The 27272-nt window shown below is 43.0% G+C and overlaps 1 protein-coding gene across 3 annotated transcripts in view; it reads right to left on the bottom strand.

Annotated features, from left to right (window-relative positions):
* Positions 1–27272, bottom strand: part of RALY (RALY heterogeneous nuclear ribonucleoprotein) — an 82108-nt gene that overhangs the window by 6716 nt on the left and 48120 nt on the right. For all 3 annotated transcript variants that reach the window (XM_063094786.1, XM_063094781.1, XM_063094793.1), the window contains one exon: positions 1082–1346. In XM_063094786.1, the coding sequence (XP_062950856.1) occupies positions 1082–1337 (256 nt within the window). In that variant the 5' untranslated portion in view covers positions 1338–1346. The remainder of the gene's footprint in view (positions 1–1081; positions 1347–27272) is intronic.

The raw sequence follows: 27272 nt of genomic DNA, 5'->3' as shown, positions 1-27272 counted from the left end.
ATGCATACACGCAATAATTCGTGTGCCTACATGATGCACACATGGACTTTACTCACTGATGCAGCCAATAAAGGTTATCTTCAAACATTAGGCTCATAACCAGACACCACGCGGATATGCCTGTTTCCATACATTCAAACACATACACGTACACTCACAAACATATCACTCACACACACACATGCCATATGCACCATACATATGTGTATTATCAAGTACACTCATGGAAACACACGTCAGGCGCACAGAAACACATACAGAAACATGCTCACACATGTTCACATAACCAGGTAAGAAAGTCTAACCTGAGTACTCTCAAGTACACTCAGACTTGGCTACAACATCATAGGCATAATTGCCCATATGCAAATGAGTCAATGCACATCCACACGGATATTCTACCAAACATCTTTATGGCTAGAATGGTGTACAGGATAGATGTTTGGGAAATGAATATATGCATATCTGTTCACACTTAATTATACTCTGACACACACTACACCTACACATAAAAAGGTATGTATCCACATGTTCAAACTCATCCATATACCTTTTATTCAGGAATACATATATAGATATCCCTTCTTAGACGCATATACACAGAAGTATGTGCACATATACAAACACTGTACACACTCCAAGGCTGACTACCAGCATGGTCACATCACATATACGTAACACGAAGGCCAAGGATACCCGCTTTGTCCTTGTGCTCCCAGCCCATCCTGCTGGCTCTCAAAAAGAGTTCTAACCTAAGTCATCTGTAGCCCAATGTAACAGGCTGTGCTAGTCCACTCTGTACCTTTTCTCTGGGGAATCTGCATTTTAACTAGAACCATAAAGCTTATCATTAAGAAGCACTGAGAAAGCAGGAATAGTACAAAAGTGTTTTCCAGAGGCATCTAAAATTCTCCCCTATACACAGCAATTTTATAACTACTTAATTTATAACTTCAGTTTATTTAAGTTACAAAATCTCATAGCAGTGGTTGGGGAAGGGGATGGAGATAGAGGGCTAAAAAGGGAACTGGAGAGTGAAGTTCAGCAGCTACTCTGAAGAATACTATGGAGAGAGGCTTACCCAGGGTCTGCCCAGCCAGCACTCGCCCATTCTCTCCCAGCACAGCTGCCCGGGCATGGCGCTCGTTGGCATACTGGACAAAGGCATAGCCCTTGTGCACAGAACAGCCAGCCACACGGCCATACTTGGAGAAGATGGTCTCCACATCTGACTTCTTTACCACAGCTGTGTTGAGGTTTCCAATGAAGACCCGAGAATTGATGGACTTGGGGTCATTCTTGTTGGTTACATTGCTTGTCTGTATCTTCAAGGACATGGTGGCCACCTAGAAGAGAGAGAGCCACTGTAAGGCTGGGTCCATAGTTGGGCTCAAGGGCTGCCCATGACCCACCATCCTGGCTATGCTGGATTGCTTGATTTCCTACACACACACTCCTGCAGCATCCAGCCTTCCTGTTTCAGCATCTTGTTTTCTTGTTATATTACCAAGAGTTACCACTTACTGGCTGCTGATCTCATGGTGGGTGCTTTACATATGTCCCCTCATTTGATATTCACATGGTAAGTAAAGCCACGACATTTATAAGGGAGGAATCTCACATTCAGAGGTCACAATGTTAGTGAATGGCAAGGCTGGAATTTGAACCCTGGTCTACTTGACTCCAATTCTTTTGAGCCCACCCCTTTTTACATGCTCATCTCAAAGGTTATCCGATTCAGGATCTAAATGTGAAGATCTTCTACAGCTTTTCTTCTATTCCTTCAATGTAGAACTATGGCAAAGAGGTCTCATGGTAATTGCAAGTAATGCTACTCGGAACATACCATATTATGAAAATCGTTCAATCTGATTCAGACATAGACCTAGCTATGACTGTCATTATTGGTACTGGACATTTTGAAAAAGGTGTGCTAAATAAGCCTCACTGGGCATTCACTGGGCTATGGATGGCATACAATATTCCCAAGACCCCACAAGTGAGTATTATAATTATTACCCATATTCTTCCAGGAACTAAGACTCTGATAAGTTCATTAACTTGCTAGTAATGGGCATTCAAACCCAGATCAGTAAGTACCTAAAGCCCATTTCTTTCAACTTTACCACTCTGGTTCCCAGAGCTAACGCCAACTTAAATACTACAGTCTAAGTCAGCAGATTTATCTAAGAATTTTTTTATACTTACACATTCAGATTTTGTTCTGTTTGGTTTAGAAATTAGACTGCACCTACTCTTTGCTCTCTATACTCTGGCAATGTCTTTTACCCCAAAGCACTGCACAAACCTATCCCCTCCCTGGACAGGTTACACCTGGGCATAGGCTCTGGGGAGAAAGAGAGAAAAAGCTCAGTTTCAATAAGAAAAGCCTAAAGTTAAGCCCTGGCATTTATACTTTCTGGTTCAGTCTTATGCTCGTTGGCTTGGGTTGGTGCAACTCACTATCTCAATACCCTACCCTACAGCCATTTCAGAAGATGCTAAAGACACCAAGCAACGTGTACAAAAAACTCTCATTAGCCTACCAGCCTATTTACCTAATATTTGGGGGCAGGGGGCTTCTATTCAGTGAATTAGAGAAGGAAAGTCTATCTTTTGTCCCACTAGGGTTAGCAACCCTTTTCTCCTAAATCCTCCCGGCCTGGAACCTAGCACCTTCTGACCAGCAGGTGGCACTGTTTACAAGGAAATCATAGGCTAGACATGAGGCTGATTCTGAGGAAGAAAATGCTCTTAAGACGGCTTGCAGTAAGCTCAGTGGATAATATACTGGGATCAGGTGTGCACCACCCTAGATGAGAGAAGGGGGATGAGAGGATGCCATCACTGCTACTGATGAAGGGGTTAGTGCCAACTTTGGAAATGACAGACTTTTGGAAGGGACAGACTCTTGTTACTCCAATCATCATTTATATGAAGTACACAAAGGAGATTACCCATGAAAACACCTAACATGCTCATATTGCAGCAGGAAATGCTCAATGCATGGTGGTCCCCTTGGACTCTCCATTCCTCACAATTCTGACAGTCCCTCTCCTACCTGGATGACAAACTTCAAAGATCAATTCCTCGTCCACCCATGGGTATACAAGAAGTTTATGGGTCTCTGTGGGCATCAGATGATTCTCTCCTGGGTGGTTCAGCTCAGAGATATGAAGTTTTGGCCCAAGAAGATGTCACCTGCCTTGGCAGGAGGGAGCCAAGCAGGCCTGGGGTGTGGACTGACATAGAAAGAGAAGAGGGAGGGATGATGGTTCAGAGATCTGTTGATGACTGCTGGCTCTGCCATGGACCTGGCAGGGACATGACAGTTGTGAGTTCCCTCAGATGTCTGCCAGGAGCCTCTAATACCACTGAGCAGGAAGCATTTGCTGGTGCTAGCACTTGTGCTTGGTACTGTGGAGAGATCAGCACTTACTTCTTGGCTGGTAAGCAAAGTTTGGCCCTACTCAGTCTTTTCTCTTATCACCTGGGGTTTGAGACAACGTACATAAAAGGACTTTGCAAACTGTGAAGCCCTTTAAAGATTTAATAATTACTCAGACCACAAACACTTCTCTTTTCTACTAACACTGACATTTGTGGGCTCATTCTAGATGAAGGTCAGGGTCAGACTGGAGCACATTCTGTATGATGCCAAGGAGAGGCAGCCAGAAGCCATGTGAAAGTTTTCACATTAAAGTTAGATTTCTGATCTGTAGAGAAGAGACTTAGGAAGTGTATACGTATGGCTGGTCTAGGTGAGGAATATGAAGGGCCAAGGAGAGATGCCCACCTGCAGCATGCTCTAGGTACCCAAACCCTGAACTCCCTATCTAAACAACCCCCAATCTGCTTTCAAGGTCTGCACACTCTTTTAGAGGGCAGGTTATGCAGATTCTCTAAGCCCAAGGGGATATGTATCTGTGAGGACATAGAAAAGTTTGACTGACCACACAATGTCCAAGTGAGGGATGGAACTGGGGGTAGAAAATGAAAAGAGGGCAGGCCCAGATTAGATCTCCCTGAATTGTCAGGTTTAGGCATAGAATCCCAAAGAGTCCAAGAATTCTAAATTCAGACATGGTCTTCCAAGTTGTTATAAACAACACAATTTGTTAGCTTCACTTATAACCTTCAAATATTTAGACACATGGTACATGGGTCCTCATTTGTACTCTTACTCTACCCTGCAAATGTTAGAAGCAAGTCTGACAAAGGCTGGGGCACAGTAAGCGCTCAATAAATGTTAGGAAAGAAATGGCAAGGATATCAGGAGGTGGTAAGAAGGGCTAGCTGAGGCCTGCCTTGAGTGGTGGGGAATAGTGGGGGCAGAGGTTCCCAGGCACCCTTTTCTAATCTCTGACCCAGACACCCACCTCCACAGATCAACCATTCGCTAACTCACCCCCCACAACCCAATTCTTCCTATGCTTTACAAAACCTTCCCTCTATCTTAGAGTGGGAACCCTAGAAAATATTGACATCCTATTCAGCAGAAGCTGATTAACCTGATAAGGTATTTCTCCTCCTGGGCCAAGCTCTGCCTCACAGATAAGCTGTGTAATGGAGAGCAAGGTGTCTGCAGCCTCCCAGAGGCCCCTGCTTAGCAATGAGCTCAGGAGAGGTAGGTAGAGGGATTATTCTTGATGGTGGTGGGCAGGGGAGGGAGAGAGAGAGAGAGAGAGAACCAGATTTGTTCCTGGAGACTTCTGCAATGTCAGATTAGTAGGGACCTTAGTGAGCATGAAGCTTATATGCCCCCACTCTGAGGAACAAAACAGAAGGGACTTGGCCAGGATGCCATAGCTAGTGAGTAGCAGAGGCAGGATTACCCCATGGGTCCTCTGACTCTAAATTTAGGGTTCTAATATTCCACTTTTCCTTTTGGGCTGGTAAGAGACAGGTCCCCCCAAGACAGTGAGGAGCTGGGAGTGGGCACAGAATCTCAAAAACATGTTATGTTTGAGAAAATGGGACTAGCTCCCAAGTAAGTGTCTTCACCTTTACCTGCTGGAGAAATAATTGCTGCATAAAAGCTGGGCTCTTAAGCTCATTAAAACTCGACAGGGACACAGGCTTTGAAATGCAATTTACAGCTCAAAGGGATGGGCTTGCTTCTTCAGGCTATTAAAAACAGAAGAAATTTGGCAAAAACAAATCGTTTTTCCAGTTTAAACATTTCAGATGGAAACTATGTTTTGGAACACAAACGAAGCCTTAACATGTAGAAAAGTGACAGGGCTTTGTAAAGGTAGAAAAGCCCTAAAAGGTATCTGAACTTTGGGTAAATGAGACCTCCAGAGATCCAACACAGTAAGAACAGCCTCTAATTACTAAGTGTCAATGATGTGTCAGAGACTCACATTATTTAATCCTCACAACAGCCCTGTAGGAAGGTATCTTAGGGACCCTCCAATAGGCTCAGAGAACCAAAGTAACTGGTTAATAGAACAAAGCCTGAGCTGGAACCCAGGCCTGTTTGACTTCAAAAACAGGAATCTGCAGGGGCAAGATTGCGCATTCATAGTAATGCCTTGAGTACCAATTTCCGGAGTGAGAATATGTTACCTTGAGTCAGCCACATATACTTTCCTTGGTCCTTGGTCCCCTTTTCTACAATTCCTCATATTTGTACAGGACTTTAGTGAACAAAGCTGGTTTATATCTGCTATGGTCTGAATGCCCCTCCTACCCCCAATTCATTATGTTGAAAACTAATCTCCAATGTATTAGGAAGTGGGGCCTTTGGGAAGTGCCCTTATAAAGAGGCCCCAGAGGGCTGACTTGCCCATTCTACCAAGAGAGGAGGATATGGCTGTCCATGAGCCAGTAAGCGGGCTCTCACCAGACAATGAATTTGCTGGTGCCTTGATTTTGGACTTCCTGGCCTCCAGAACTGTGAGAAATAAATTTTTGTTGTTTATAAACCACCCAGTTTATATTTTGTAATAGCAGCCCAAACAGACTAAGACAATATCCTTTATCCTGAAATTGTTAGTCCCATTTTATAGATGGGAAAAAAGCTGAGGATCAGCAAAGATAAGTGACTTACTTAAGCTCAAGCAGCTAGTGAGAGAAGTAGCCAGGGACTTGAATCCAGGTTTCTTGTTTCAACACCCTACATGCATGCCACTGCCTCAACAGCTGTCCTAAGCCTCTGACTCTGCCATGTCACCTCTAATGTACTCCTAATCCTGCCGATCAGATTGAGTCTAGCCTTTGGCTTGAACTCTCAGGCACTCAGCCATCAGAATGCCTACTCCCCTCTCCGTAAATTCTCTCCAGCCCTGGACTTCTTCCTCTTGAAGTGCTCATTTCAAAGGACGAGCTGCTACACTTGTTCTCGCTACCCCCAGTGTTGTTCAGAGTCTCTGTATTGGCCAGTCCTGCTGGATATCTCTGTCCTATTCTCCTTATTCTCCTGCATGGGGATGAGAGTCACAGCGGCCTGTGGCTAGCTCTCTGCCCTTAGATAACACTGGGGACCATCTGGGTGGCTTAGAAGGAAAATAGCAATCAGTGATGGGGAGATTATTTCTGGAGAAAGAAAAGCAATTAGACTAATCAGCATCCAGGGCCTCCTTGGTCCAGAGGCTCCTGGTTACCAGGCAGCCAGGGATGACAGAACATCTATTAATCTCATTAAACTCGCCAGACCCTGGCTCATTAGGATTGCCTGAATGATCATTACTGGCCAGACAGGACTAATTTCCCAAAAAGAGTTCTTTAGTTCCTGACCATTCCCACTCCCGTAAGAAATCACAGCTCCCAGCATGCTGAATACTGAAGGTTCCTGGGTGCATGGAAGTGTAAGGGCTGCAGGCCACAGGTCCAGAAGGCTTGGCCTTATGCTGCTATCCTTAGTCATGTGACCTGCAACAAGTCATGTAATTTCTCTCAGTGTTATCACCCATATTCTGAAAACAGAAGTAATCTTTTCCCTGACTACCTTTCAGATCTGATACAAGAATCAAATTGGGCTAATTGATGTGAAAGTACTCTTTGCATCAGTAACATACTTCAAAAGGATACAAGATTATATCTGTATCTATTTATTACCCAATTCCCATCCCCTTTACTCATTCAACAAACATTTCTTGAGCATTCTTTCTCCTCTGTGCTGGCACTGTGGAGATGCCAGGAACCAGACAGAGTGCCCTGGGGCCTTATGCTCTACTTGCTTTTCAAGGAGCCCTCTTTCTCCAGGAACCTGTTTTTTGATTCTTTTCTAGTAAGAAAGGGAAAGTGCATATAAAACAGCAAAAACAGCACAGGCTCTAGAGTTGGACAGGACTGAGTTCCAATCCCAAGCCCTATCACTCAGAGCTGTAACCTTGGTCATGTCCCCTTAACCTTGCCCGGCCTCAGATGCCTCAACTGAAAACAGGAATTACACTCACCTCCCAGGATTAGGGTTAGGATGAGATAATGTGTGTAAAGTGCCCAGTATAATAGCTGGCATCAGCAAGTATTTAAGAAACTGGATAACCCAAATACCCCATAAAAGCAAATGATTCTTTTTTTTTTTTTTTTTTTTTTTTGGCGGGGGGGCGGGGAGGCGATTAGCCAGTACAGGGACCCTTGACCTGGATGTTACAAGGCTGTGCTCTAACCAACTGAGCTAACTGACCAGCCCTGAAAGCAGGTGATTCTAGCCCAGCATTCTAGTCCTCTACATTTCAGCCCTAACATTCTTTACCCATGTCATCTCCCAGTACTCCACACTTTGCCTGAGAATAAGGGAGTCAGTGGTAGGGAGCCTATGCATGCTCTCTCCCTTGTCCTAGTATCTGGAACCAAACCTAGAAACTTCATAAAATTGCCCCTCCTCATACCTGTCACTGTATGGGGGTGGGAAAGGACAGAACACTGGCCAGGAGGGGCAAGCCTTGCAGATCCACTCCTGCCCCTCAACTATATTGTGATGTATTTAGTCCTATACTATAACACTGGTGTCAGCATCTGGTAGGTCCTGAAGGGACACCCCAAAGCAGAAACAGAAGGCAGGGATCAGCCACATTTATCACTCCCTGCAGTGTGGTCTGGGTATATACCCTACCTTGCCTGCATCTTGCACACGAGCTCTACCCTTGACTGTGGCCTTATGCTGCGGCTTAGCCTCTGTGACAAGTGCCCCTTCGAAGCTATGGGGGAAAGGCATCAAGGGGTGGGTAAGTGACAACCTTAGGCCTACAAATCCCCAATACTGAGAGTCAGGGACTTACAAATGATTGTTAATCTCTTTATTTTTGCCAAAGAAATCACACAAACACCTACTTATCCATCTAATCATAATTATAAATACCTAAATACTGAGCTAACTATGGGTCAGACAATTAACAAATGAGTCGTTTATTTATTCATCCAGCAATTGGTCTGGTACCTGATCTCAAGCAACTCCCACTCCAGCAGGGGATATCCACCATGGCCACAAAGCACATGTGCCTTAGGATGGAGTCCACTGACCCAGAAGCAGCCCAAGCAGAGCACCTGGGAGATCAGAGAAGGGGTAGGAACATCATAGAAGGTGCTACCAAAAGGGTAGATGTTTAAGATGAATTCTCACTGGGTGGTGACAGGCTATGTCTGCTAGGAGGAAATGGAGAAACAATGTATAAAATGTGTCCCTTTCTCCTTTTTGATTCTCTTATCCTCCCCTTTGTCCTGCAAGTATATCCAGGGTAGGGCTGGAAATAGAAGTTTGAATGTTTTCATTACTGTCTCCTGTTCCCTTGGTAGATGCATACTTATTCTTGTCTTGAGGAAAAAGGGAACACACAATTTAATATGCAGCAACTTTATGTCAGGCACTGTGTTGGAAGCTTTACAGGCATAATTTCTCATAATCCTGATTGCAACCTAATGAGGTAAGTAGTATCATCTTCACTCTACAGATGAAGACAGTGAGACTCAGAGAGAGCTTAAATAATTTGTCCATAGTCACATTAAGTGGCATGATAGAACTGAAAGATCCTAAGCTTGCCTGATTCTAAAGCATGTGCTCTTCGCACTCCACTAGATTACTCCCACTGAGCCCCCACTCACAGGACAAATGGTCCTAGCTTTGCTGCTAATGTGCCACATGACCTTGGGTTGCGGATCATGTGACCATAAAAGACTTTACCAGGGCTAAATGTTGGTGATTATTATCATGATCACACATTTGCTGAGCACTTACTATGCACCATGAACTGCACTAAGCCTTCTGCTACGAGACAGGTGGTAGTATGTGTTGTGACCATTTCACAGACAGGAAACTAATGCTTAGTCCTACTCAAGCCAGGAAATGGCAGAGCTGGAACAAATATGTGAGACCAGAGTGGTCTTAACCTTGGCCCAGAATGGCTTCAGTGCTGGGTGTGCCTGTACATGCCTGGGGTCAGTTTCTTTCTCTACCTCCTACTGCCTTCTGATCCTTCTGGCACAAACTCATGGAGCCAGGGGGTCTTGCTAAGGCTCGCTCTCAAGTCCAAGAGCCAATGTGCACTCGCTATGAGCCTGGGGGATGGCTCTCTCCCCCTTCCCATGCTTTAAGGGGCTGGCTCCTCACAGTGATAATGTGGCGAGATTAGTCACTGCTTGCTGTTGGTTGATTATAGCTATTCTTTTCTGTAAATGAAGTTTAAAAGTCATCAAAGGGTTTGTCAGCTGTGACTTATGAGCCTCTTTTCCACAGGGAAGTCAGGCAGTGACAAATGCCCCTCTCATTCTGCTATCCATTACAAGTCGGAAGGTGCCATGTTCCAATTACTGGAGACCGCGATGGAGCTCATGGAAAACCCTGCTCCAGGCTGTGGTCATTACTCAGGCCTGGCAGGGCTGCCAGTAGAGCTGCCCTCAGCCCAGGCCCTACTGGATAGGAATGGAATAAGAGCATTTCTCTGACTTTGCAAGCTGGCTCCTTCTACCCTTTAACTTGTGTTATCCCTGTTGGTTTATCCTAGATATATTTCACAGACAAGGAAAAACATGGGCACCATGTGGGCTGTCTGAAAGTACCCTGTTCAAGACTGCCTAAGACATATAGACATGAGGAAATAAGGTCATGCTGCCAGGTGGACTAGGTGACAAAAATGATGCTCAGGAAAAGAGCAGAAGATGAAGAACTTAGGATGTTCAAAGAAAGAAGAGACTAAAAGGATCCTTAGAATCCTCGAATGTAATCAATGGCCTCAGTACTGAATACCCATTACATGCCAGGGCCTGTCTAGCCAGATGCTGCGGAACCACAGACAAATAAAATACAGTCCCTGCCATTAAGGGTAGATGAGAAAATTAAGGTCCAGAGAAAGTGACTTGTCCAAGGTCACAAAATAACTTAGGGTCAGTGATGGAATTAGAAAGCAGATCTCTATGTGTAGTGATAGGAAGAAAGTTGAGTGACAAGGGCACCCTCCTGTGTGCCTTCTACCCTCCTGTGTAGAACATGCCACAGAACTCCTACTCAAACCCTACTTACTTACCACGTTTGACTTTTGGCAAGTCCCATAACCTAATCAAAGTCTCAGAAAGATGGGAATGATAATAAAACTTACTTCAGAGTTGTAGTGAGGATTAAATAATACACATACAGTGACAGTGGTAAGCACATATTAAATACTCAAAATAGTATTTACCACCAAATAATCCCTAAAACAAATCTAAAGAAGGTACTATTAATCTCATTTTACAGACAAAATGACTGAAGCTCTTTTTCACTTTGTCAAACTAACTAAATAAGCCAGTACTTCTCAAAATTATCTGTGAAGGACTACTTTTTTTTTCCTGACCGGTAAGGGGAACGCAACCCTCGGCACGGTGTGGTCCGCACCACACTCAGCCAGTGAGCACACCGGCCATCCCTATATAGGATTCGAACCTGCGGCCTCAGCGCTACCAGTGCTGCACTCTCCCAAGTGAGCCATGGGGCCGGCTCTAAGGACTAGTTTTTGATTTTGCTTTTTACATTTCCAATCCATTATGAACAAATACATTTGTAAAATACAATGAAAATGTGAAATTACTATAAAAGTTTCTCAGTACTTACTCTTACCTTCTATACTTATTGTGAATCAGCAACGGTTCAGAGACTGGCATCCGTTTAATGGGCTATACTTTGAACAGCACTGCTCTAAGCTACTCTCACCCAACCCTATCAACCTCTATGAAACCAAAGCAAAGAAACAATGGAGTTTATTTCATTTCTTTCAAGTCCTTTAACCTGATTTCTTTTAGGCTTTGGTGTAGGCTAATTTTTAAAAACTATCCTAATTTTTTTCCTTTTCTCTTCTCTTCTCTCTCGTAACAAGGGCACCTGCCTGTGTACCAGGCTCTTCCACCCCTTAGCAGTGTTATCCTGTTGATTTATCCTAGACACATTTCACAGACAAGTAAAAACATGGGCACCACATGGGCTGTCTGAAAATACCCAGGATCAAGAATGCATAAGACACACAGACAAAAGGAAATGGCTCTTAACCAATGTTCGAAGGCACAATGGCATATCTTGAATCTTCCAAGTGCGAGGCCAAATTTTCATCAGTGTGCAAAACCACTTTTTGCCCTAATTGAGCTTATGTAGTATTATTTTTCAGCAAAACCCAGAGCTGAGTGGATCATACAACACAGTGTAGACAGGGGAACGACCAGCTATGAGCAGGAGTTAAACACATGGCCTGCCATCAAGCAGGAGCCAAAGCCTGAATCTCTATTCCCATGTGAGAGGCCATGTAATGCTGCATTTTGCTACTCAACTATCTGTGTGACATGACCTTGGGGAAGCATCTTAAGTTCTTTGTGCTTCAGTTATCTCACCTGTAAAATGAGGATAGCAATAATACCTCTAGGGTAGCTAGAGGATAAAATAATTCATGTAAGCATTCAGAACTGTGTCTGACACATTAGAGAGCACATAAATATTAGCTCCTGCTGCTGCTGCTATTATTATTGTTGTTGTTGGAACCTGTAAAAATTTTTCCTTCTAAATATGAAGGGGAAGGTGTCAGTTCTACTGTAACATTAACCTAGAGCTGAACTGTGATTAAGGAAAGAATACTATCACAGTAGATGCAATAAATTTCATCAAGTGTGTCACAAAAATTCTAGTATTTGGAAATGTGCCTTGAACATAAAAGGAACCATAGCAGTAGGCATTCATTAAGTGTTGAATGAATAAATAAATGAGTATATGGAGTAGAGCACCTTCCAGAGTCCACAAAGAACAGAACTTGAATAGGTGAGCAGGAAGAGGCCCCTAAAGCAAAGCTTCCCGGAAAGATCTCCTTATTCTGTGAGGACCCCAAAGGCAGACTGAGCTCCCATCCTGGGCAACAGGGCCTCAGGGGCTGATACTGCAAGACCTCCCCCCAGCCCCCACCTGCTTACTATTCTATGTCTCTGATGGAACTTCCACATTCTGTGGCTACTCTATTCTGAGTAAGGCTGCAGAAGCTGTGCCATGGTAGTGCATGTGTCCCCATTTCCCAGTCTATATTAGAAGAAGTAAGGGGACTCTCTCTCTGAGGAACAGAGAGACGGAGGCCTACCCCTCCCCAGGACAGGCCTAGCCTTAAGTTAAAATAGTAATAGGAGCTTAGCCTTAGATTCCTTCTTGCCTGTGGAGCCCTAGGGCCTGAATCCCACCTCTAGCTGTGTGACACTGGAAAGGTACTTCACTTCTCTGAGGATCAAGGTTCCCCATCTGTGAAACGGGTATAAAACTCCCTGCCCTATCTATGTGCAGCACAGGTTGTTGTGAGAGTCAAAGAAGACAACGTGTTCTATTACTTGAGACATGCTACATAAATGTGGGCAGGAATATTCCCTGGGATGGACAGCTGCTGCAAGTCTTCCTAGACAGAGGCACCCAGGCAGGCCAACCAGCTAGAGGCAGGGGTTGGATGGCACACAACTTGGCACTGCAGCCAAGCACTGTGCCCCTCATGTGTAAGGGCAGTTGATTAAAATCCTCTCATGTAGAATCAATATTTTTCTCATTACAACAATCCTCCTTGAAAAACCAAATGCCACCCCTCACAGCCCCACAAAGGCTTGATCCTACAGACAGCACATGCATCAGCATACACACACACACACACACACACACACACTCACTCACTCACTCACTCACTCACTCACTCACTCACTCACTCACTCACTCACTCACATTCAGACACATTCAGACAGAGGAAAGCTGACCTATCTCCAGGGTGTTGATCTAAACATAACTTAAGGGCCGAGCCTGTGGCGCACTCGGGAGGGTGCTGCGCTGGGAGCGCGGCGACGCTCCCAGCGGCCGCGGGTTCGGATCCTATATAGGAATGGCCGGTACACTCACTGGCTGAGTGCCGGTCACGAAAAAAGAAAAAAAAAATAAAAATAAAAAATAAACATAACTTAAGGACTCTAAGCATCATCCCACAGTGCCACATGTTTGGCTCAAAGGGAACCACTGTGAAGGATGCCACATTCACAGCCACTCTGCCTTTGTCTCTCTGGTATCAACACTGACCCCACAAACATTACTAAGCATCTGCCTTTTGTGTGATTGAACAAGTACGCTCTTGCCACATCCTATTAAAGAACTTGAACGGGCTTCTCACCACCAAGAATCAAATCCAAATCCTTGCATGTGTCTTAGAAGCACCTTCATGAGTTAAGGCTACCAATCCATACACAACAACCCTCTCAGCAGTTATAAGTCATACTCACTTTATAAATGAATAAACCCTAGTGCAAAAAAGCAGTGAGTTGCCCAAGGTCACACAGTGATAATGAGTATGAACTGAGTTCCTCCTGAAGGGATAGATATCATACTCCAAAGTACAGAATCAAGTTCAAAGCCACCTTTTCTTGGATTAGCCTATGTGAGGTAGGTATGGGAAAGGAGCATTCTATGGCTCAGGTGAACCCTTCCTTTCAGGGAGCAGCTTAAACACTGTCCTGTGCTCAAGACTGCCAACCTAACCTCTCTCACTCCCACAACTGTAGCATCATTGATAAACTTGGCTTAATAACCAAAATGTTCCTTTGCGTGTAATATGGTATATATTTGCATACCTAAGTTCAAGAGGCCCTGCTGCCATGAGTGCCAAATAAAAGCAAACCAATGAACCACTATAGCTTAGCAAAAGAATGGTCAGCCCCCAAGATGATAGGTGGAACACACCCAGTGCCTTATGGACTTCTAAACTAATCAATTCAACTGATCATGAGAGAAGCAGCTGTGGTACGTATGGTTTTTTCCACCTGTTATTGCCTTAGGAAGAATTAACTAATCTTTTCTGACACTCTTTCCCCTCAAAAAAGAGACATTACACTAAACAAGCTTCTACACTGCAACAGCTGGTAAAAAAAAAAAAAAAAAAAAGTTTCCCCCAAACTGTAATATAAGTCTCAGCTGCAGGAGGAAGGGCATGGACTTTGGACAGAGACAGAGACAGATCAGGGTTTAAGTCCAGGATCAACTACTTATACTTACTAGCTGTGTAACCTTGGAAATGTCATTATACTCCTAGAGCCAATGTTCTTTATTAGGTATGTACTTTTCTCCCACATACAGAATCATTCACCAACTCCTGCTGATGTGACCTCCTAAATATTTTTAGAATGTAGCTTTTTCTCCATTCTTACTACCACTCTTCAAATCCATCCTCTACTGTCACTAGAGTAATATCACCACATATCTTCTTTGCTTAAAACTGAAATTAAGATCAGAGGTTTGCCTCTTTATTTTAAAATTCTTAACCAATAATTTGGGTAAGAATTTGTACTCTTTAGTGTGTTTATTATTTGAAATTATGATACAAAATCACCTAAACTTCCCCCTCTGTATAGGACATAATTATTGTTAGCGTCTTTGTATATTTCCTTCAATCTTTTTTTCTTGTGCGTTATTTTGGATTACATAGTTGGATCATTCATTCAATTCTGTAGCCTAATTTTTTTCAGTTAGCATTGTAACACATTTATTATAAATATATATTAATTATACAAATATTTGTCCTTACTGCTGCACAATTTTCAATAAGCACCATTTTTTTTAAAACTACCATTTTAATAGCTCATTGTTTTCCCTGAGTGGATTTATCATATTTTAGATTGGTGATTATTTAGGCTTTTTCCAATTTCTCACTATTATAAATAATAGCATCTGGCTTATTCTATATATTGAATTATTTCCTTAGGACAGATGCCCAGAAGTGGAACTACTGACCAAAATGTATGAACATTTTTAAGGCTCCTGAGATACATTGCCTAATTGCTTTCCAAAAGGGCTATAACTAATTTATACTGCTATCTCCAATAAATGCCACTTTCCTTATGACCTCACCAGGATCATATATTATCATACTGTTTGCGTTTGAGGGAGGAGGGTTAAATTAGTAGAGAAAAAGAAATAAACAATTAGTAGAGAAAAACAAATCCTCATTGCTGTTTTTATGCATATGTGAAGATGAATAGTCTCCTGTGTTAGTTTATCACTTTTTGAATCTACAGGGTTTTAATGCCACAAAGAAGTTATTGTAGGTTCCTTGGCAGAGAAATAACATGCTGAAAAGATTTAGTTATTCACTCATTTATCAAAAAATCATTTATTGAGCATCTATTACTACCAGATACTGTATAAAGCACAGAAGTGAATAAAGTACAATCCCTGCTGTAGAGGAGTTCATAGTCCAGTGATGGAAACCTCAGGAAAACTAGAATCTATGTTTCATCTTGATAAGGGCTATGACATGAACAACTGGGAACTCAGGGGCATGTTACTTACATAAGGAACAGAAGGGAAGGGACAGGAGGGAGTCATAGAAGAGGAGTCACCAAGAACTTCCCACTCGTCCTGAGGGGCAAGTTGAAGTTAGTCCACACACAGGTGAGAGACAGAACATTTAGGAAAGAGGAAACAAAATAAGCAAAGTTATGGAAGCCTGAGAGAGCTTCCATGTTTAGTGAATAATAATACATACTGTGGTTTGGACAGAATGTAGGATGTAAGAATGAATGTTGCAGGAGAGCCTGGCAGAGAATAGATCAGAAATGCCTTACAGCCATTGAAGAGACTGGACTTCATGGGAGCCACCACCCATCTTATGTCACATGCAGCACAGTGCTCAGTAAGGAGGCACTCATCAGTTGCTACAGATCTTGAGAATCTGAACCAACAATTCCACCCCTACACAGAGCATTCTGTCTTACACCAACTCCTTTTTGCCTCATGTGTTAGTTTTTTCTCACCAAGCAGTGTAGAGCTTTTTGGATATTTTCCACAACACCTATCACATTGCTAGGCATATGGCAGGAACTCCAATAATGCTTATGGATTGATTAATTGGAGGTACTTCACACAATAATACATATACTCACGAAGCCCTGGCTGCCCTGGCATGGCCACTACCAATCTCGGCAGTCAGTCAGTCACTGCCTCTCTTGGCAGATGTCTTGCCTCAGAAAGCAACCCCCCCCCCCCTTCTTGCTCATTCTGCCAAATAAAAAAATGTGCCTGGGTACAGGAAGGCTATAAAGTATGTGATAACTAAGGAGCACATCGGGTGGCCAGGAGGGAGGCCTGAGGGGAATATAAATCCTTCCCCACAGTTCGTTCCTCAAGCCAAGCACTCCCTCAGCCCTACCAGCACAGCAGTATTGGAACACCAATACCTCCCACTCCATAAAGATAAAATAGGGTTTTCCAATTGAGCATGTTAAAAGTCTCTTTTGAGTAGCTGCTGACCTTCTCTTAAGGTATTACTACTTTCTACATTAATAACAGCTGTTTTAATGATGTCAAGGATATTAAAAGGAGCCTTATTTTAACAACTAATGTAACAGCAAGGCATTCTTGCCCTGTTAGTTGTGGTATGAGCTGTGGACAGTGAGGTCTGATGTGCTGGCTAAGATCCACCTGAAGAGATTACTAAAATGATCTGCTTCAAGTATCATCTCTCTTCCTAGACTGTCAATTCCTAGATGGCAAGGACCACAATCTATTTCATCTTAGCCTCCCCACTGCCTTTCAGAATAGGCCCTAGCCCAGAGTGTGTGCTCAGGGAGTATCTGCTGAATTGAACTTGGCTGAGCCACAAACCACTGCCCCCACTCCCTATCCATGCTTGTTCAGAAAAAAAAAAAGAAGCAGGCTGCATAGATGCTAAAGCCAGGAGAGTCTGGGGACAAATAGGAAGGAGACAACTTTGCAGGGGCCCAATCCACCCCAGTCTTTAGGAAAGGCTGTTTTGTAATATAAATGACTGCTATTATTTATTAATTGCTTATTATGTGGTAGGTGAATTCCTAAGTATTTCACTTCTCATCCTTACAACTCTTTGAGGTAAGAATTATATCAAGGTTACAATGGTCCTTTCTAGGCCCTTTTAAGAGAACGATTCTGGAGTCAGACTACCTGGGTTCAAATCCATGTACTGGGCTGTATGACTCTGGGTAAGTGATTTAACCTCTCTATGCTTTAGTTTTCTCATTTGTAAAATGGGGAAAATATTACAGTATCTCCTCCATAAGGTTATTGGGAGAATTCAATGAAATAACACATCAGCAAGTTAAGCACACAAGAATTTTCTGAATGAAAAAGGTATTATTACTATTGACCCCATTTAACAGATGGCATCAAATATCATACTGTTAACACTGAGTAAGATTAAGATTCATCAATAAAGCAGGACTGGAACTAATTTTCTGATTTGGTAATGGAGGCTGGGGCAAGAAGGAGTTTTCTGAGTACAGATCCACTGATGTGATGCCTCTGTTGAAAAGTCTTCAGGAAAGCCTTCGTGTCCCAGCCCCAGGCAGGTCCAGCCACTTCCTCTCCTGGACCCCAACAGTCTCTACAGAGCTCTGCTGCAACATCTGCTGCACTTTTGTACTTATACATCTCTCTCCTTCCCTTAGATTCTGAACTCCCTGAAGATAGAGACTGTTTTATTAACCTTTGCAATCCCAGCCTCTAGCACTGCCCTGACAACCAGTAGATGCTCAGTGAATTTCTGCTAATGAACAGGTGAAAGAATCCTAGATGGGTGTTGTTTCGGTAGATGGTTTCCCAGGGCTCCTGACACGGTACCTCCTTAACAGTGAACTGTATAGCTGGTGTTCCTGAGATGAGCCCAGGCTCCTTACCCATCAGTAGGGTAGAAGAGGCAAGAAAGTGATGAGAGAGAAAACAAAGGAGGGCAGAGCCAGAAGTTGGGGGTCTTTGTTCAGTAAACTACAGGGAGCAGAGGCAGCAAAGGCTGAGTCTGTAGCCCAGAGACTGCCGAACCCAGGCATTCTGTGGTGGGGAAGAGGCAGAAGGTTCTCACTAAGCAGACAGCAGCAAAGGCCACTGCTACAACAGGCTTGCACTAGGGACTTGTGATACAAAGAACCTATCACTAACTCATTGTCTACACCTTGGACAAGTCACTACGCCCTTCTCAGAGCCTTAATGTCCTCATATGATACATGGAAAATACTTCTACGTCACAGGATTGAGTATCAGATGTGCTTTGAAAAGACTACTGTGTAACTTCTCAAATGTAAAGGTGGTACTTTACTAGATCTGAACTAGAAGTCTTAGTAAAATGCAAGGATAGCCCTTACCAAAAATGCCAAGGACAACTACCTCTGTCACGGTCTAGAGAGAAATCTAGCAGCACATTCCTACCCACTAAATTTTGTGGTAGATATGGTGATAGAGGAGCAGAAATTTGACACATTCTCTTCAAACCCCTCTCAGAATCTTTTCCATAATTACGAGTATCAGAGTGGTCCTCACTGGGAATTGCACTGTGGGCCTCCTGGATGAGTCCCCCAGATACAATTCAAACTCTTACGGCAAGAATAGAGTTCAACTTTGTAGGTTGGACAGACCGAGCTAATTGCCTGGGCCCTGGTCCTTCAACTGTTTGGAAACATTTGGTGGCCATCAAGCCTGTTGTTTTCTCATTTTCCTGCTTACTGAGATAAACACATCAAAAGAGAAAGCTTGATGCTCTAACAATGCTCTCTGATTAGTGGTTTGCAAAATCCTCTGTAATTTTAGGATTTGCTGGCTAGGAAAGGAAGAATGGTAGAGTGCAAATAATGGTGTTGTCCAAGAGGGAGTCAGGCACCCCGAGCTTTAGACTTGGTTATGCCATGGGCTATTATAACAGACCTTCCTTGCCCCACCCAGAAAATGGAAGAACTAGACCAGATGAATGTTGCATGAACTCTTCTGTGGAAGACCAGTGTTCCTCGAGATGTTAATACGAGTTCCTCAGAAAAGGGGCTCCAAGGTCAAACAAGAATTAGAGAGACTTGGCATATTCTACTCTCCCCTCCCCTAAACAGTAAGGTTCTGACAAGTCAGCAGTAAAGAAATGTACTTAGCATTCTTCAATCTGGTTTTCCTCAAATTATTAACATTTCTTCTGAGGAAGACAGTTTGATGAAGACACACTGGGACAGATCCCTAGGGTCCCTATCAGATCTAACCTACTGTGCTTTGCATCAGAAGTACTTAGCCAGTGCCTGGAGCACCCCTGCTTCTCTCTAATCCAGTTCTCTTAAACCAGTGATGCACTTAAATGATACTCTAATAGAAATTTATTACATGTAGTTCATTTTACTATAGTGAGAGTACCAATTTTCAAATACTCAGAATACAATACACTTAAAACAGTGAGAAGAAAATGTATAGTTCTGAGCTCCTAATACTTGTTCTGTACTGTGCAAACATTTTCCATACACTGCATCATTTAATCCTTAGACAACCATAAGAGGCAGATTGTTGTCCTCATATTACAGAGAGGAAAACTGAGGCTCAAAGAAGCTAAGTAACTTGCCCAAGGTCACACAGCTAGAAAGTGGTGAGCACCAGATTTCAAACCCAGGACTACTTGTCTCCCAAATCTTGGTTCTGTTTTGGGCTCTGCCACCATGATTATCAGAGGTTCACTAATCTTCCCTGGGCCTTAGTGTCCTGGCTATCAAGTGGAAATAGTAATCCTTGCACTGCTTGCCTCACAGAGTTGCTCTAAGGTTCAAAGGCAGTAATGGGTATGAAAGGGCTCTGTAATGTATAAAATATATGACTATGAGGAGCATTTGGAACATTATGAATAAATGTTGCTATTTCCTTTCATGATTTCGAAGGTACCTGAGGTTCTTGCTGGGTTCTCAGTCATCCCCCACAAATAGTACTCCTTAAAATTTTCCTGTTAGGAAACATGGTGGGAGGTACTTTAGCCAGGAGTTACCTAGATAGAGGAGAAACCAGATTCGCTGTGGGGCTAGACTCCTTACTTCATCCTGGAACATGCCTGGGAAATAGGTCCAATGAGTCATTTGGGACAGCAGATCCCAATAGCCTTTGTATGAGGTCTGTCCAGGAGACTAACAAGAATATGTGGTGGAGAGAGCAGGTGGATCCAGGAGGGAGGAGACTGGAGATAAGAAATGGGACTGAACTGGCCAGCTTCACTTTCCTTTGGGATGAAGAATATCTTGGCAGGGGGCTAGGCACAAAAATAGCAGTAGCGTATAGGGCTCTCAACTCATTCTCTAGCCCTGCCTGAGCTCACACCCTCATGATCCACATTACTGTGGCCATCTGCTCCCTCCAGTTTTTGGAAGACTAAGGCCAAAAACAACAGCAAAGCATTCTTGGATCTAGGCCCTGGCTGGGTACAGAGAAGTAAATAACACACACAAGTCCTTGGTCTTAAGGAAGGCACTACACCAAGATGGTCTAAGCCTAACTAAAGGGTCTCTTGCATAGCAATGTCTCTGGCATGTGAGATATTTTCAAGAATTGCTTCAACTGAATTAAATCAAAAGGAGTCTACGTTTTATCACTTAAGAACACCTGTTTGGTGTCAGGAGCCCTGCATTCCAGTCCTGGATCTGGCATAAATAATTCAGTAACTCTGGGCAAATTACTTGACTTCTGTAGACCTCAGCTTACCCATCTGTAAAGCACAATGTCTACCCCACAAGTTGCCAGGAATAGAAAATGAGATAATGGTTGAGACAATGCTCTGTAAATAGCATGAGACAGAACAGCAGGAGCTGATGGAGCACTAGGGCACATGGTCTTAAAAGTTCAAAGTCTAGCCTGGGGAAGACCTGAAATAGTTCCTTTTCTTTCTCCACAGCCAGCTTAGGTCTGCTTGGTGCACACTATAGACATTCTTTGCTTTTCTAGTGACTGTGAAAGAGGAGAGGTGGGGTATAATTTGTCACTCAAAGGGGATAGAAAGATTGCCATCTTTATACTTTTCAAACTTTGTTCAATCCACTGTACTGAAAAATGGAGCACACGATTTGGATTTATAATCCTAACTTTTGTTAATCAAAAGCTATAAAACCATGAACAAGCCTCAACCTTTCTGAGTTGTAGTTTTCTTATCTGTAATTTGGGGGGAATTGAGATTCAATGAATTAAAAAATAAAAAATAAGATTCAGTGAATTAACGATGTGGAAAGTGTTTTATAACCCACAAAATGCCACACAAATACATGTCATTACAAAGTTGTCTTCCCATCAGCTCATGAGCTATACAGGACAGTGGCTACTTATCACTTGACAGGTAAGATCATCAAAGCCCAGAGAAAATGCTGAAGGTAACACACAGCTCAACTCTGATTTTCTCCAGGAAGGTAACTATCCCTTTGATTTATTACAGGGGTTGTCAGTCTGTCTGCCTCATTAAACTGACATATCTCTGACAGAGGGGACAACATACATCTTATACATTTTTGTAGCCCAATGCCCAGCGGGCCACACCTAAAAGATGCTGAATAAATGTTACCAGAATGATGACTATCATATTGGTAGCAGAGACACATAGAGAACCTAGGACTCCTAATCTCAGGTCAAGATTCTTTTTAACCATAAAGGAATTGGCCCAAACCTCATAGATTTGACCTGCCTTAACTTCTCATCTCTTCCTCAATTCCTCTACTCTAGCAAAACTCAATTTTCCACTCCCGGAGTCTCTGGCCTTTGTAGGTGCTGGTCCCTCAGCCGTCACACTCCTCATCTACATCTTTGCTAAGCTAATTCCTATTCAACCTTTGGACTTGGAGGCCTTTCTAATCTCCTCTAATACTGGGTCAGGTATTCATTCTTCCCCCATGTTTGTTTTGTTTATCACAGAATCCTGACACACAGAGTGTATCAAAATTATCTGTTGAACACTGAATGAATGAAATACTGGGTTTAGAAATCCAAAGATGATCTAGGGGAAATATTCCTGGCCTGGAAGTCAGGCAGCCTGACTGATTCTAATTCTAGCTCCACCACTAATGTGCTTGATAATCTTGGGCAAGTCCCAGTCCTCCTTTGGACCATCCATAAACGAATTACCATCCATGAATGATCAGAAGGTCCTTTCAGCACTAACAGTACATGAGACTTAGGCTCATGCTAAGTCCTAGGAGTGAGGTGCCTCTGAAGCCAGGTACATGCTCCATAGTACAGGAGGCCCAACAACCCCAGCCTCCAGCAGCACAAAGCACACAGGACTCTGCTGTCAGCAGCCTCCCAACGTGTTGGTTTACTTAATTACTCCTGATGAAATGCCAAGAATAAATCGTAGGTGAGCAACAGAGCATTTTAATGAGTCCAGTGCCTAATGAATCTTTTCCTTCCTATGTCAATTAGAATTTCAAAGCTAAGATCCCAAGGGACCAATTTATTGGGAACAGAGAGAAGCCTTTTGTTGATCAGCTGCTGCCTGGGCTACCTGCCCTACCCCTGTATATCTGCAATGTAACAATACTGTTTACTCAGATATGACACCTGGTATGATAAAGCCTGGCCTGGAAGCCTTCTTGCCCAGCATTTCTGGGGCCTGAACTTGAGGAAGCAAAGGAGTGGTACAGGGCATTTATGAGGGTAAAAGAGGGAGGGTAGGTTGGTCAGAAAATCGGAGCTGCCCTGACTTTACTGCCATTTCTTAGGGATATGGGGCTTCAAAGAGCTAACAACAAAGAACAACTTGCCATTCACCCAACTAAGTATCAGGTATCGATCGTGTGACACCTATTAACCTAAAGTATTTTGAATCCTCACAACAACCTCAAAAGTAGGTATCAACAGCACCTATTTTACAGAAAGGGAAACAGAGGCTCTGAGAGGTAAAGTAATAATCAGCTTAAGGAACACATTAGTAATTAGCAAGCAGGGATTTTTAACTCAGGTCTGTGAAATTCCAAAGACTGGGCTCTTTCTATCAAACCATAGCAGCTTTGTCCAGGGGCCAGCAGCTGACATCCTAAATGGCAGAGATGTCCTGCAGGCAGTCACAGCCATGTTAAACACTTGCCACCAATACACTCTCTTTTGTCCAGGCACAATCAAGTGTGGCTGTGCATTGCTGGTCCTTCCACACAATGAGGTGGCAATCCTCCATCCCCAGAAGATAATACAAGCTAGCTAAGTCACCATCCACAGTACCCCTAGCTGCTATCCCAGAAATCTTTTTTTTTTTTTGGCAGTTGGCCAGTATAGGGATCGAACCCTAGACCTTGGTGTTATCAGCATCACACCCAGAAATCTTTTTATTTAATTGATTTGTGAGGAATTTCCAATCCTTGATCTAACAGCTTCAAGGCCCCCAGTTCTCTGCCTCCTATCCTGTCCTAAGTTACTCAGGGCCAGCCCAGTTGCTGCTGCTCTGTCATCAGAGACACATTTTCCAAGGTGAGCAGATAGCAAGTCAGGTTTCCAAATGGTTATGGGGTTGAATTTTAAGACTCTGGTGAGGGGCCCAGCCCGTGGCGCACTCGGGAGAGTGCAGCGCTGCGCTGGGAACGTAGCGACGCTCCCGCCACGGGTTCGGATCCTATATAGGAATGGCCGGTGCCACTCACTGGCTGAGTGCCGGTCACGAAAAAGACAAAAAAAAAAAAAAAAAAAAAAAAGACTGGTGAGAAAAAACACGTAAGAGTGAGGTCAAGAGGCTTGTCCAAGTTTACACAGCTAGAAAATCACAGAGCAACAACTAGAACATAGGTACATACTGAATCCTAACCTGGCCTCTATCTACATACAACAAGAATAATGCAAATATATTAATAATGAGATCAGTACTTTTCTAAAACAATTAACTTTTAATTTTGACATAATTGTAGATGCACTTGCAGAGCTAAGTGCTTTTTAAAAGCACTTGACACTTACCACAGTGCTTGGCACACAGAAACCAACTCCCCAAAATGTTAGCTATTAGATAATTAGAAAAAAAGGAGAGGTCTTTCAGAAGGGGCCTTTAAGGAGTGAATAAGTTTCTCTTCATAAAATGCTTGAAGTGTACACATACAATAATTCTTAAATAATTCTTCCAATGACCTCATAAAGAAAGTATTAACAGACCCATTTAACAGAGGAGAAAACTGCTCTCAGAAGTCAAGTAACTTGTCCAAGATTGTTTAGTCCCAGTACATGCCAAAGCTGAGATTCAAATCCAGATACAGAAAACTCTTGAACAACACGGGTTTGAACTGCACAGGTCCACTTATACACTTTTTCTTCAATAAATATATTGGAAAATAGTTCAGTAGCCAACCTAAACGTAGGCTATTAGTAGTAACAGCTAACTACTTAACTACTACTTAAGTAATGAGCACTCCAAGGGAAGTTCATCAAAAGTTACACATGGCGTGGGTCAGTGCCCCTAACCTTCACGTTGCTCAAGGGTCAACTGTATATTCGACTCCAAACCTTATCCTTTTTCCACTTTGTATCTCTGGAGATAAGCCTGGATATAGACCGGTGGTTAAGAGCAGGCTGACAGTTCAGGTTTGGGGGTAGCACAAACAAGGATACAGAATTAGCACATTGCTAATTCAAAGACACTGGCCAGAATAAAACAGTAAATTCACATGACAAAGACCAAATAAAAAGGTAAAGTAAAGGTAGATGGCCGAGGGCCCTTGAATGCTAGGTGTTCTTGCCAACTATGTGGGTCACAACTTGACTCCCTCTGCAGGAGACTAAAGAAGGGGAGGCAGTGTACAAAAAATAAAGAGCCAGACACTAGGAGGCAAGAGAACTAGGGAAAGGAAGTCAAGTTCTGCCACTAACTAGAAAAGTGGCCTAGGGCAAGTCATTTGCCCTCTCTGGGTTTCTAATATCAAGGGTTGCACTAAAAAATGTCAAACGACCTCTCTAGCTTTGACCTTCCAGGAATCACTCTATTCCCAGGTCACATGAGCAAATGTGAGTCTGAGGAATGCTGGAAAAGAGAACTGGATGAAGGTATTATATGGGATTTAAGTTGATCTTGGGCAAAAGACAGAAGACGGTAGGGAGAGCAAAGGAAGAGGGGCTGAATCAGAATGGTACCAATCCTGGCCTAGTTATTAACTTGCTGTGTGACCCTGGCTATGTGTCAGCCTCATTTCCTGATTGGCCAAATGGACCTCAGGACCCTGTTTGTTCTGGCCTCAGCTGCCCACTCCCCAACCTTATCTCCTGCCTCTTTCCCCTACTGGTGCTGCTACACCACACTTGCGGCCTTTTAGTTATTCTATAAACATGCTCTTGCCTCAGGGCCTTTTCACCTACTTTTCTCTTAGCTGAAAATGATCTTCTTTCTCAGATCCCTTCTCTGGCCACTTTTTAAAAGCATTTTATCCCTACTTATCTTTCTTCATAATGCATATGAAATTATATAAATGCTGGTGAGGTTGCGGAGAAAAAGGAACTCTCATACATTGTTGGTGGGACTGCAAAATAGTGCAGCCTCTATGGAAAATGGTATGGAGGTTCTTCAAACAATTGCAGATAGATCTACCATATGACCAAGCTATCCCACTGCTGGGACTATACCCAGAGGAATGGAAATCATCAAGTCGAAGGTATACCTGTTCCCCAATGTTCATCGCAGCACTCTTTACAATAGCCAAGAGATGGAACCAGCCCAAATGTCCATCATCAGATGAGTGGATACGGAAAATGTGGTATATTTACACAATGGAATACTATTCAGCTATAAAAAAGAATGAAATACTGCTATTTGCAACGACATGGATGGGCCTAGAGAGAATTTTATTAAGTGAAACAAGTCAGGCACAGAAAGAGAAATACCACATGTGCTCACTTATTGGTAGGAGCTAAAAATAAATAAATAAATTCACACACACACAAAAAAAAATTGGGGGGGCAGAAGACATAACAATTACAATCCCTTGAAGTTGATACGACAAGCAAACAGAAAGGACATTGTTGGGTGGGAGGGGGGAGAGGGAGGAGGGAGGGAGATTTTGGTAATGGGCCACAATAATCAACTACATTGTATATCAACAAAATAAAATAAAATTATTTTAAAAAATATTATTGATTTATTAATTTTCTGCCTCCAGAAAACAAGTTCCGTGAAGGCAGTTTTTGTTTTGTTCACTACTGTACCCCAGGCTCTAAGAGCAATATCAGGCATTTATATTGAATGAATAACTGAATGGATGTATATAAGCTACTGGTCCCTAAGTTCCCTTCCAACTCTGGCTAGCTGTGACTAACTTATAGGCTTGTGGAACTGGTGAACATCTCAGAAGTTCCATGCCTTGGTGAGCTTAGGTCTAAACTGTTTTTCTGGCTCCAATTTTTGATATTTGCTTTATCTCAGTGGTTCTTCAAATATAACACATACATCCTAACACAGAGCCACATACATACACAAATATGTCACTTAATTAATGAATACATATCAATTAATGAATCATTGTGGTATGCTGTGTGTGAAACACAAGACACACACACAATAGTCTGGAATATAAGGCCCTTCAAGTTTGGCCTCAACCTACTTTAGTAACTTTAACCCTAACCACACTCCTATTCCTGAAATCCTGTACTCTGACTGCTTTCCCTTCTCTGAAACATACACGTAAGCTTTTGTGCCTTTGTCTTCAGTGGTCTCTTTGCTTGGAAACTATATTCTCCCCTTCATAATTGCCAAATGTTACTTCTGCTCAAGAAGGAAAAGGAAATTAGCAAAAGAATGTGATCCACATGACATGTAGGGAAGACTTGGGGACAAACCCCAGCCAGCAGCAGATCAGATCTGCAAGTGGTTCAGAATGGGAATGGACTAATTTGAAGAGTGTTGTGCTATTCCAGGAGCATCTGGATCCTGTACCAGCCAAAGCAAATCAAACAGGAGTGCTTATGGAGCGCATGTTTCTAAAACAAGTACGAGCTGTGTTATTGACATGCGCCACAGGGGAACTGAGAAGACTGTTGGTGGAGATGTTAAGAAAGCTGACATGCTTTCAGTTCTAATCTTTACTGCTGCATACATATGGGTACAAAT

Source organism: Cynocephalus volans, chromosome 1 (genome assembly GCF_027409185.1).
Source record: "Cynocephalus volans isolate mCynVol1 chromosome 1, mCynVol1.pri, whole genome shotgun sequence".
Classification (NCBI taxonomy): Eukaryota; Metazoa; Chordata; class Mammalia; order Dermoptera; family Cynocephalidae; genus Cynocephalus; species Cynocephalus volans.
This window is presented reverse-complemented; position numbering and strand designations above follow the sequence as displayed.